This window comes from Phaethon aethereus (genome assembly GCF_964289735.1).
Source record: "Phaethon aethereus genome assembly, chromosome: 1".
NCBI lineage: Eukaryota > Metazoa > Chordata > Aves > Phaethontiformes > Phaethontidae > Phaethon > Phaethon aethereus.
The window spans coordinates 218,572,340-218,584,917 of NC_138575.1; the positions used below are offsets into that span (position 1 = coordinate 218,572,340).

General features: G+C 39.6%; 1 protein-coding gene across 3 annotated transcripts in view; it reads left to right on the forward strand.

The window, feature by feature from the left end:
- TENM4 (teneurin transmembrane protein 4) overlaps window positions 1-12,578 on the forward strand; it is a gene marked incomplete at its 5' end in the record, with an annotated part of 367,633 nt that overhangs the window by 130,029 nt on the left and 225,026 nt on the right. For all 3 annotated transcript variants that reach the window (XM_082013817.1, XM_082013818.1, XM_082013819.1), the window contains one exon: window positions 12,291-12,543. In XM_082013817.1, the coding sequence (XP_081869943.1) occupies window positions 12,291-12,543 (253 nt within the window). The remainder of the gene's footprint in view (window positions 1-12,290; window positions 12,544-12,578) is intronic.

The window sequence follows — 12,578 nt, forward strand, 5'->3', positions numbered from 1 at the left end:
TGTCTTCAACGGAGCCAAGGCTTCATCCTTCATGTGGCAGCTGTCTTGTTCTTCAGCAGGCGTGATTGCCTTCCAGTGATAAGTTCAGTGATTCTTTCCTGTAATTTGGACATCAATTTGGTAAATATCTGAAGTGCTTTAGGAACCTTTAGGATAAAAGTAAGTAATCCAAAGTTCTATGCATAAGCATATTTAATGAAATTTAAGCCTTATAGCTTAAAATATCCAGTCATTATTCATTTAAATCATGTGATTAAGTAATTGTACTCCTACTTCAGAAATACATTTTTTGAAAGAAGTTCCCTCGCAGTAGACTGAAAAACATGTGTTATGTTAGCATTCCTAAAACCCTCCAGCCAGTTATTCATCCCACTGTTTAATTTACAGCCTGTGGTTTATGATGGGTCCGTTCCAGACTGTACATCATTCAGCTAGAGGGTATGGGAGGCTCTGTGACTATGAAGGGAACAAAAAAAAACCCCCAACCCTTTATCACACACAGTTCTTGAGTAACAGATAATAAAATCTTTATGATCATCTCTTTAATTAAACCAAAAAATTTTGTCACCCTCACGGAGTTGTGCCAGTTGGTGCCTGTGGCAGATAGTAAACTAGTTTTAACAAGATTGTCCCTGAAAAAACAAGGCAATATTTTAATACGACTGCATACTGAACTTGATTTGTTCTGTTTAAAAAGAGTTAGAAGGGGTATAAATTTTATTGCAAATGCTTCCAATATGAAGCCAGTACAAATTGTTTTGCTCAATGAATAACTACCAATGCTTGAAACAGAAGTTTCATATATAGTTGAGATGTATATTGTCAGGATACTTGAAGGTCATATAAAATCCCCTTTCTACACTGACCAGTTGTTCTAGTACTTTGACAATGCACATGTGAAATTATTGTTTGTGTTGATCGCACTGAAGCCCTTGATAACTTATAGGTGTGTGCATGTGTGCACCGTCTTCATTAAGTTGCTGATCTTCATTTCTGAGTCATGCCATGCTCCCATTTTGTTGAACAATATTATAAGAAAATTATTACTTTATTTTGACATTTTTCCTGGGAAGCTCTCCTAAACTGCTTCGGAGAATGTCAAGAGCACTTACAGAAAGTAATGAAAAGAACCTTATAAAATTCATCTTTCATGATAATCTGACTGAGCTTTAAAGTCGCACGCTTCATGCCAAAGTGTTATCTGAGTGCATTGTTACTCTCTTGAACAGCCCCATGCTAAGGGGATCTTCAGCTAATATTGGACTTCGGTTAGTGCTAGGACTATGTATTTCCAAAGTACATTATTAAACAAGCTAAGCACCTAGCTTCAGGGGTCTGCACTAACATTGTTAATTCAGGGCTTGAGTTTAAAATTTTCGTGGTGAATTTTTCAAGGTCATGGATGTCACTGAGTGGGACAGTGCCACGGCTATAAATGGGAGATGGTGCCTAACCTCTGTTTGTGCCTCTGAAAATCTCCCTATTGCCATATTCAGAGCTATCAGTAATCCAGCGGCAGTTTTGCACATGGGCAGCTTGTAGACTTGTGTCTAAGAAGTATGACTTGCAGAAATAGATACGCCTTTTTCAAACTTTTTTCTAGCAACCTGTGCATTTGACAATAACTTCTGTGTACCCTGGTACAGTGTTTTTCCGCAGTTTCTCCTGTGCTGAAGAAAACCACAATAAGCACTAGGATAATAAAGAATAATTTTGATACAACTTTTTTTTTGCAATTTTTTGTAGAAAAGCTAGGGCAGTCTTTTTGTTCTACCAGAAACCTTTTTATTTATTCATTTTAAATTAGTCCATTTTCCAAGATGAAAGTTGATGGGCAGCAAGCATTGCTTTAATGTCTGATGCCAGTAAAGGCAATACCTCCTGGTAGGGGAAAAAAAAAATTTAAGAGCAGGAATTGAGAAAATATGAAAATCCTCTAGCTATAACATGGGGTTTCTGTCTCTGTAGTACTGTATACGTATGTACACATCTGTCCATCTATAACAAGGCAGAGAGATGTGAAAAGATGCAATCAGAATAATAGGGTAAAAAATTACCATCAGAACATGTATAAATGTCTTTACATTCTATTAATATTTAGGTGTATGTGTATTTATAGTTTTGTTGCTATTTGTTACGTGCTAGAGGTTTATATCATAAAATGTAGAAGCAAGAAAAAAAAAGAACGTGATAACTGAGACTAACCATAAATAAGACTCATCATGAATATTTCCTCTCAGAAGTGTGTTGCCAGAGGGACTGTATTAATTAGTACCGAGATATTTAGCGGTGGAGGTGTTATGAATAGACAGACAAACATACACACCAGATAAAATACCTTGCCCTTCCATCACGGTACTTTTGTGAACAAAGTGCAGCATTACTGAGGGTTGTCTTGACAGATTCATAGTTTTGATTTTCTTTTAGTGGCCTCTTCAAGTGTTAATAAAAATACAAAAGTTTTATGTCTGTTTCAGAATTATTTGGAGTGCAGCCTTCTGCCATCATGCTTCCGAGAATGTCAAATAGAACCTGAAGGGAAAGGTCATGGAGCCCAGCTCTCACAAATCAGATTCCTGTGCCAAAGGGAATAAGGTTTTCCACCTGCACAGAGATTTTAGACTTAACCGCACCCATGGTTTTCACGAAAGGAAATCACTCAGCTTTTGTACGTGCAGTGGATGGGGCGGGGGTGTAGAGATTCATCGCTGCGACAGACATCGTGTCCGTCGCGGCTGGGCGATGGAACTGTCACCAGTTTACGTTGCACTTTGGAGGTATTTAAGAGAAATGGTTTTGTAAAACTTTAAAGGCAGGGGAAAAAAATATAAGGGTGAGGGTAAGGAGGGAGTAAGAAAGCAAAAAACTGCTGAACTAGTTCTGCACTGTGCGGTGCCTCTGTTTGGTGGCATCTGACTGGCTGCATGTGCAGAAGTTGATCCAAAGTCATGAAAAAAATTGTTTGCCAGCAAAGACTTGAAATAGCTTATTTCAGTTGCTGCCAACATGAAATTTCCCCATTTCTTTCTCTAGAGTAAATAATTAAAATCATTAGTACTTGTTGGCATTGTGGTACACCACATCATGTCACATTCCATAAGCACTTTGCTGTGAAATAATGGAATTGTGCATTTCCAGAGACTAGTTCATTCACAAGCCTGGGACATGTATAAATGAAAAAGGGACAGAACCCTTGCTCAGATGTCCATGCTGTGCAGCTCCCTGGTGGCTCTGGGAATTACATGCCCCTCGGAGGTCAGAATCCAGACCCAAAGCTTGCTAGTTAACATTAAATATGGTAAATTAAAAAAAAAAATTGCAGCTTATTACTCTTTCACCCTGGCCACTGAGAGTGCATACCTGGTCCTGTCACACAGTCGAACTGCATGGAAGTTGTACCCCTTTGTATTTGCAAAAGGACAATCTCTGGATCATCACTGCTAACAACATTGTGAAAATTCTATAAAACAGGCTATTTCCTCAGCTATAAATAGTCAACTTTGCTGATTGAGCTGGGGATCTGTCAGTCCTGTGTGTTTGTGTACAGCTAAGTCACAGCTAAACAGCGCTGCAGTTTAGATAAGATTTTTGAAGAGCGTAAGCAAAATAGAGACTGTTTGTTCATTTTACTTTTAGGGAGAAACAGGCAAAGAGACGGTCTATATTTCAAAGCTCTTCCAATATAAGTATATGAAAAAAAATCACCAACAATATTTGACAGAGCTGTGCTGGCAAAACCCTGAGTTTGCTATTGCATCTGCCAAAAGCACCTTTTGTGGATTACTTTAGTTTGGGGAACTGCTTTACACAAACAATTCAGAAATTTGCTGGCTAATCATGTCTGGTTTGGACAAGGCTGAACTGTGTGGTTTTCTGTTTGTTTATATATTTGTCTCCATACGTTACAGTATGAAAGAACCACACCACGGACACAGGAGACAGGGTATGCAGGGAAACCAGATGAACTCTCTCTGCGCAAGAGTTCCTCAGTGCCTCAAGTCAACATACTGTGGAATCAGAGAGATGTGCTACATTTCTTTCAAGAAGGATAACCTTAGATATGCTTCTTAAATGTGCAGTGGCGGGACAGAAAATCTGAGAGTTATTTCCATTTCTCCAGGCCTTTTATGCGTGAGGGATGGCACCCAGCTGCTTGCGCTGAGCCTATGCGAGTTGGACACCACTGAAAGGAGACTCGTGAGGGGTGATCAGCCAAGTGGCTCAGACATTGCCAAATCCTCAGCCACTGGGCTATGCCGGCTGACTGCAGATGAGTTTTAGAGTTTATATAGCATACGTTGCAATATATAAAACATGGGGAACTGAATACACCTTTTGACACTTCAAAAAAGGCACACATTTTCAGAAGTACTGACTTCCTACATCTCTTCCTTAGAAAAGAGAGAGCTGCAGGCTCCCAGTTCTTGAGGAGGGAGGTTGCAGTTTTAGGCACACATGTTCAGAAACATACAATGAGTATGATTTGCAGCAGCTCAAAAACAGAGCATGGACATATGTGCCATCTTTCACTCAAGCCAGTGGATTTTCTTGCCTTACTTTAGGGTGCTGTTCCCCATTAAGATGGAGTGGCGGTGGGTTATCCTCAGTTGCTTAGCTGGAAGTGAGCTCATGGAAGCCATCACTGCTGTCAAAACGGCACAGCAAAGTGATGAGCACCCTCCTGAAAATTAAGAGTGTTGTAATTATGGGTTTCCAGACATGAGAACCCAGACCTGAGGGGCTGAGGTGCAATGTGGTAACTGCAGCATCTCACTGGAGTGCTGAGGCTCACGGTCAGTTTTTATGTTTGGGGTATTTCTGAGAGGGAAAGAGCTATAATGATGCACTGTTTTTTTTATATATATATATAAAAAAAAATACATGTTTGCTTACTTATATGACTAGGCCAAAAGGGCCAGCAGTTCAACAGCTTGAGCCTTCAAAGGCTACTATTGCCTCCAGTGTATAGTATCAGGGGAATTAAAGCTGTTCCATTTCAGTAAGCCCAGCAGAAAATCCTGACACTCCAGGACTTGAAGAAAATTTGCTTTTCTGGGCACTGTAGAGGCTACTTTTCCATGTTTCCAGTAATTTATTTAAGAGTTTAAATATTTAAATTTAACTCATTTACACTCTGCCAGATATTCTGCATTTTTTCCGCACTTTCCTCAGTGTTTAAGGCAATGATTCTTCATAAACTGTGAGACTCTAAATAGTAAACCTCTGCCTTGATTTTATTAGTCTGTGATTCCCTTTTGTTAAGTTAAATAATGAACACCATGGGTTAAAAGTCTGCATACCATCCTTTGACAGTGACCTGGACCTTTTTAGAAGCGTTACTTGTAGGGCATTCCATTCAATCAGATGCATACTGATGAAAAAACAACCACCCAGAGCTCTCATTGACTAGGTACAGCCAAAGCTTGACAGCCTAGCATCAAACAAAAAATTGATTTCAAACCCAAAAGTCAATATTTTGCTTTTGCAAAGGCACTTTGGCACTTGAGAGGAAAGTTTGCATGTAACATAACACATTTGATGACAAAAACACAGAGGAGATGGCTTGTTTGGACTTGGCTTGGTGCGCCTGTTGTTTTCTATAAGCAATAAAACCAATGAAGTGTTAATCTGTGCAGCTAGAGAGGAGCTTCAACTAGTTTTACACGTGCACATATACCATCCAGGTAGGCCTGATTTTTTATATCATTCATCTAAGCAAATGAAGTTACTTCAGTATAGGTATAACCTGGAAATGTTTCAGAATGAAGTCCTGATAGTTTATAAAGTCTGGACTTGTCAATCAATAGCAAGGTGCCATTTTATCTGCTGTCGGGTTTCTAGGTCCTCCATTACCAGTTGCCACTGGTTACAGTCTGTTTGCAAGATGCAGAATTACTGCATTTTTTACACACTGCTGGAGGTCAAGTTTAGATTTTGATAGTTAACAGAGTCTTTTTTCACAGGTCCTTATATGTGTTGCTTTACCAACTATGTATAAAATAACTTTGGATGGTAGCTGGAGACATTCACAGGGACACTGTAGGTAGTGTTGTCGTGAAAATTCACTATGGTTTTTATGTTCTGCAACTTTTTTGGTATCCACTTATTGTAGCATTGGTTATTGCAAATTTGACGTCCAAGTTGCACATTTAGAGGAACACTCAAAACTATTTACATCTTTATAGCCATTTTCTTCTACAAACTAGTTTCCAATGCTTGTAGGACTTTTCTGGACAAAAGACTGCACCAAATTTACAATATAGGTGTGCACAGGGTTTTTTTTAAGATTTTCTTAATCATCCATATAACACAGTGGGTTGCCTGTCCATGCATATAGCATGGACAAGTACCATTGAGATACAAGGCTGTATAGATTGCGATTCAAAGAGCTCAACTTCAAAAAAAACTCTGAACTGGAATACACTGTAGAACCAGGACATAAACACTGCTGATTTTAACTGCACAGTGAGGGCTACGCTTTTCTCTGGTGAGAGTCCTTGATGGAGCAGCAGCTCCCTATTATGCTGTTTCTTAAAATAAAACAGAGAAAAAAAATCAAGGTAGTTTTCCTATTGTTGTTTTGTTACTTAATGGAGATTATACATTAGTTCTCTGTTTTCTTTTATGATTCAGTGTCATTTTGTGGCTTAGCATTTTGAAAACCAGCAGCACAAGGTGTTGCTACAGAAAAAGATGTATTTCACAGCATGGTACAAACGCTCCTTTTGATGGTAGGAGAAGCTTAGTCTTAGGTGAAATTCAGTGGATATACTTCTTAAGGAGAGATTCAGTCACTCAAATTGTACCACTAATTTCAGATTTTAAGTGTTGGTGAGGGAAAACAAACATCCTTGTGCAGATAAATCATCTGAATACCGAGTGACCTGTTTCGCTCCATCTCTATCACCATCCTGTGGCATGGCTTCCTCATTAGACTACTTGACTGTCCCATGTAGACGGACCCTGCTGTAGGACATTCCTTGAAGGAGGAAATTCTCCTCTAGGTTGCAGAATATCAATAACAGCCCTGAGATGGACCTGCTTGGTATGACAGAGGTGCTACCTTTGCAGATTGCTTCAGCTCAGTCCAGATGTTGCACATTCAGCTAGATTACATGCAAACAAGAGAAAAGCTTGGTCTGCAGTTGATCCTGGCTGTTACCAAAAGCCACCAAGGTACCCTCTGATCAGACAGCATCACCCATTCTGATTTTCCTCCTCATATTTTTCCATTATGTGACAACTTGAGGGTTAAATATTCTGCTTTCTTTTCATTTTGCAGATGTCATCATTGGCTTGCCACGTGTCTGATAGAGAAGCTGCTTCTGGCAAACTGTCTTACTTTTAATAGCAAAGTCTCTGTGCCCCCTACAAGGGTGCTGGGGAAGACCCAATTCAGTCTATCATAGTCCACTTGACCTTAGGGGTCTCATCAGATTGACGAGTGAAAGCACCCCAGCTCCCATAACTAGTGGCACCCAAAGGGATGGGGAGCCTATGAAGCTGTTTCAGCTGGCTGGCGCTGTGAGTGCTGTGAGTGTACATCTGCAGCAGATTGAAACATGGTCCTGGAGCCAAAGCAAGGCTCTTAGCTGCCCTGTCAGTCAGATGCAGAGTTCATTATTTTAAAAAAGATTGTTTCCTGTGCAGTGGGGGGGATTTCTCTGTGTGTGGGTATAGGCACGACTGCCCAAAGCGACACTACCAGTTAGTCATCACAGCTACTGTGGAGCTTAAGTTCAAGGGAGCACTGAGTGATTCATTCCACCTGGCACTATATACAGTGAGTAAAGAGAAATATTTCCTGTACCTAACCCAGACACCAGTCAGGCATCAGACCGTCTGAATATGAGCAGACATACAAATGACAAATATGTGGAGGAACAGGAGAAGCTGGGAAAAAAAGATGAGAATGTGTTTTTCACTCTGAGGTTAGCACATTTGCCCTGAACACAATCCCAAAACCTAATGAATCAGAAAGTGTAATTGTTACAGACTAATTTCAAAATAGTACTACTCATTAAAGATTAAGGGAAAAAAAGGAACATGGGGTTCAGACCTTTTATTCAAATTTTGGCATATTAGCTCCTCATTGGTAATCTTTTTATGGTTCACGCTTATTCAGTTCTTCATTCACAGGATTCTGTCAAGGCTTTCTAATATGTGCCAAGTACAAGCTTCATTAGCTGAGTTATCTTTCAGCTCTGCTTTATCCGTGGATACCAAACCAGTGTTAGTCAATGACATTTTAATGTTAAAAAACAAACAGGAAAGCAGCACAATGGCAACTTCATTTCTACCGGTGTTTTTCATAATCAGATTTCCAGTGTTTCGTTACATTTGAATACTGATGTATTTCATGTTTGATATACTTTGGACACCCATTAGAGGAAATGAGGGGTGTTCATTAAGTTCTGACCTATTTTGGCTTCCACAGTCTATCTTCTAGAAATATAGAACTTTATCACTGGGACCCTTTTTCATTGTCACCCGGCGTCAGAGGCTGTGAGGACTCCTTTGTTATTGACAGATCTCTTTTGCTGTCCCTTCAAGGCAAAAATCATCCCATAGGCTATGTTGCTTGACTCTGAAGGCTATTAGAAATTTGGGAGGGGGGGGGCAGTGTTTTACAAAGTGGGGTTTTTTTTTTATTTCTCAGTGCTTTGTTAACTTAGCTGTTCCTTCTGAATAGCGTATGTCAGGTTTTTCATGCCAACAAGTAGAAGAAGAATGATAAACTCCATGTCTTTTTTGAAACCAAAGAGGAAAACTGTGAGAAGGAAAATTTTGAAAATTATCTCATTTTGAGTAAGCCAAGATAACTTTGACATAGTCACAGTTAACCATCTTATAGTTGCTTAAGAAAGGTCTTGGGGAACCTCGTACAATTTGTGTAGAGGCCTCTCTAAAGTCTTCTGAATTCCTGTGGTTCTTGCTGTGAGATGTAGAAATCTGTATATGACTTCCCCTGTATCCCACCCATGTGGTGGGATCTGCAAAAATTTAGTGCTGCCCAAGCAGCTATAAATATACAGCTTTTATATATAATATATAGCAGGATAATCAGAGCATCTTCCCACTGTATAAGATTCACGCACATACATGATGTAAGAGAGCCACTGCAGCCAGCATTAAGGTTCTCCTTCCTGTGGGGAAATATAACTACACACTTTATATCTCTCAAACATTGCGGAACAAGTTACAAAGAGCATGTTCAAATAAGGGGACAGCTGCAATTTTAGGAAATCAAGAAGGAATTCGCTTTGTGGGATTCCCTTATTCTTTGCAAATCCCATAGGATCTTTGGTGACCACAGAGGGTAAGACCCTCAATAGTTTTGTCACATCAATAAAATCCTGCAGAGATGCAGTAATTTTCAGTAGGAAGATTTCATAGCTTGTGCTTTCATCTACACCTTTTTTCCTAATGTTCCTTAACTTGAAAAGAACTGGAAGAAAAAGGATAGTAACTCAAGGGAAATAGTTGCTAATCCTAGTCAAGGTATATTAAATTCAGTAATGCTCAGACTTGACATAAGTGTTCAGAATTTATATATGGATAAAATTAAAAATATTCTGGGAGGAAAAGATACCTACATTTCAGAAAAAGAAATACAGACTATAAAATCCTGTGAAAAATCACATAGACCAGAGTAGGATAGATGTGCTGTCTTTACTTAGTAAGGAAATCACAGAGAGTATGCAAATAGAGAATGAAAATGATACATTTTTGCTTGATTCCAAAGCATTATCCATAATAGCATCTGCAATGTGTCTGCAATAATAGGGTGTAAATTGGAATTTACATAACAGATCTTTGGAAAGAGGCTCTGACTCACAGTCGGAAAATGGTGTCTCCAGTAGGGAAAGTGAACCGATAGCAGGAGAACTTCACAAAGCACCTATTGCATGTCCCAGGATTCAGCCTTTGGCCCCCCCCTTTCTCGTTTCCACGGAGTATTCATCTGAGGCATCAGTTGTAATGAAAGCTCGAATGACTGGTCTGGGAAACCTTTGGTATGTTACTGCTGATTAGACAAGTCATTTTCTCTGGGATGAATTAAGTTCTTGTGAACGGCGATAGACTGACAGCCCTAAAAGCTGGAAATCCTCTGCGTTCATCTCCCTCAGCCTGGAATTAATATGCTGTTCCTATCTTTCTCTGTCTGCAAGCAGCCGTGCTCCCGAGACTGCGGGTTTTGGTGCGTTCTGCACCTATCTTCCCATCTTCTTTCTACGTCTCAGCAAAGGGGGCTTAGCCAGGCAACGATGGCTGCTGTCTATTGAGTGGGAAGCTCAGTCACTAATTTAACTAAGCCAGCAGTAGGATTCTTCTACTGTTGTTTTTATTAACTCTGTGGGCAGGGCTTCAGTTAGGTGACAGTCTGCAATAATATTCAGTCCAAGGATGGTTGGATGCCTCGATTCACATGGTGCTGCAGAGCTGACGTCAGACCTGGTTTGATTCTAAGATCCCACATCCGTACAGTTCATGGTCATTGCTCTGCCCTTCCCTTTAGTTTGCTGGCTGATGTACAGAATTTGTCAGGGCTAGCTAGCATTAGCTCAGAGTCCAGTATGGCATTATTAATTTTGGGTGAGTTTTGCCAAGTCAGACTTCTGAATGCTCCATTAGATTCATGGGATGAATCTGTCCAACTGTAGATGACCGGTATGGATGTCTTTTTTTTTTTTTTTTTGAGATGGTTATTCTGTATTGTATTGATATACAATAGAGAGAACAGCACTTTTAAGGTGTAGGGTAAAATATATAGGGTAAAATGGATTTGGGCCTTAAAAGCACTCAGTTCTCCCCGTGGAATATATAACCATGGTCCCATGTCTAACCTAAGAAAGCCAGAGGTAGATACATGTTCAAACAGAATAGTGGCACCTTTGTAATTAACACCACCTGTATTTTTTGCTAGATCACCTCAACCATCCTAAGATTTTGGTATAATCAGCTAATTATGTAGTATAATCAACTATTAGTAGTTAATGGTGAAGTAGTTTGAGTCAATACAGGGTGAGGAGGGAAAGGATGAGATGTATCTCACACATCTTTGTATTTTATCTTTTGTGTCTAAATATCCAAGACACTACAGAGATACTGTAAATGCTTTCCCTGTTCCTCTCCTGAATCCAAGTCCTAGTCCAGATTTCAAAAGTGGCATTAAATGTCACGGTAATTTTGATACCATTCATTGTAATTTAGGACTGTGTACAGTTCATTCAGTTCTGGGCTTTCTAATTAGAGAGTAAATGAGTGTTAGTTTTTCATAACACAGAAGTCTGTTTAGTAAGTATTAGATTGATACAACATACATTTTTTTTCAGATAAGGCATTGGATAAGTATTGGGTATTAATGACTTGCAAACTAAATCTGGGAGGAATAAGTTTCCTGTATCCCATATCGAGTATGCTGAACTGTCGGTCTCCCTCCAGTTCCATCAAATATTCTAGTTTTTCTTCATTTCCAGAAAACATGCAAAAAAAATCCTTCACGGTTAATTAAAAACCTAAAAATACCAATTATCAGCACTAGGTTGGACTTTCCTAAATGTTTGCCTTCCTCAATTTACCTCCCTCAGCCTCTTGGCTAACGAACACTTTCAGTTTTACTCAAAGTAGCCATATTACTGATCTTTACATCTTTCTTCACGGCACGTTGTTTCATTTTCCTGACACCTCAGATTTTTATGCCACATGCATTTTTTGCTCAGTTTGAGTACGTCTCTAACAATACAAACTACTGGATTTTGCTGAATTGTATAACCCTGACACAGTTTTATGGTTTTCCCTAAACTCAGTCTGTGATTAAATGTATTCTCAGTCTTCTTGTTGACTTAACTATTGAAAGTTCTCAGGCAAAACAGGCAGAACAAACTTTACTGGCAGCTATATATCTCTCATAAAATTGCTCTAAAGTACTATCTATCCAGCCTGGCTGTATTTTTCATGCTTTATCACAAATCAGTGTCACAGATAGATTGCAGTTTGCAACCTGCAGTTGTTCATCGGAGTTAACTTGGCTGTCAGGACAGCCTTTTTGCAGTCCTTTAAGTTTTCATAACTTTTGTGCATGAAACCAAATGAGTTTTCTAGCCATCTGGGGGATCAATGTGTATGTCGTTAGAGCATATGGAACAAGGCTACATTACCCTTTTGAGTTTGACTGAGGATATGCGGTATCGCTGCCTTCATACTTTATAGAAGTGCCTGCACAGAAATGACTGCAGTATGGAACAACTCAAATCATGAACCTTAAAAATATTTTACTTATGTTTTAGATCATCCTCCAAATCTTCAAAATCATTCGAGACTTAGAACTCCACCACCTCCAATATCACATGCTCACACCCCAAATCAACATCATGCGGCTTCCATCAATTCCCTAAACAGAGGGAACTTCACTCCACGCAGCAACCCCAGCCCAGCTCCTACAGACCACTCTCTTTCGGGAGAACAACCAGCCAGCACTCAAGAGCCAGCCCATGCTCAGGACAACTGGTTACTTAACAGTAACATCCCGCTGGAGACTAGGTAGGTCATTTTCTTTAGTACTTTACCATGTTCTG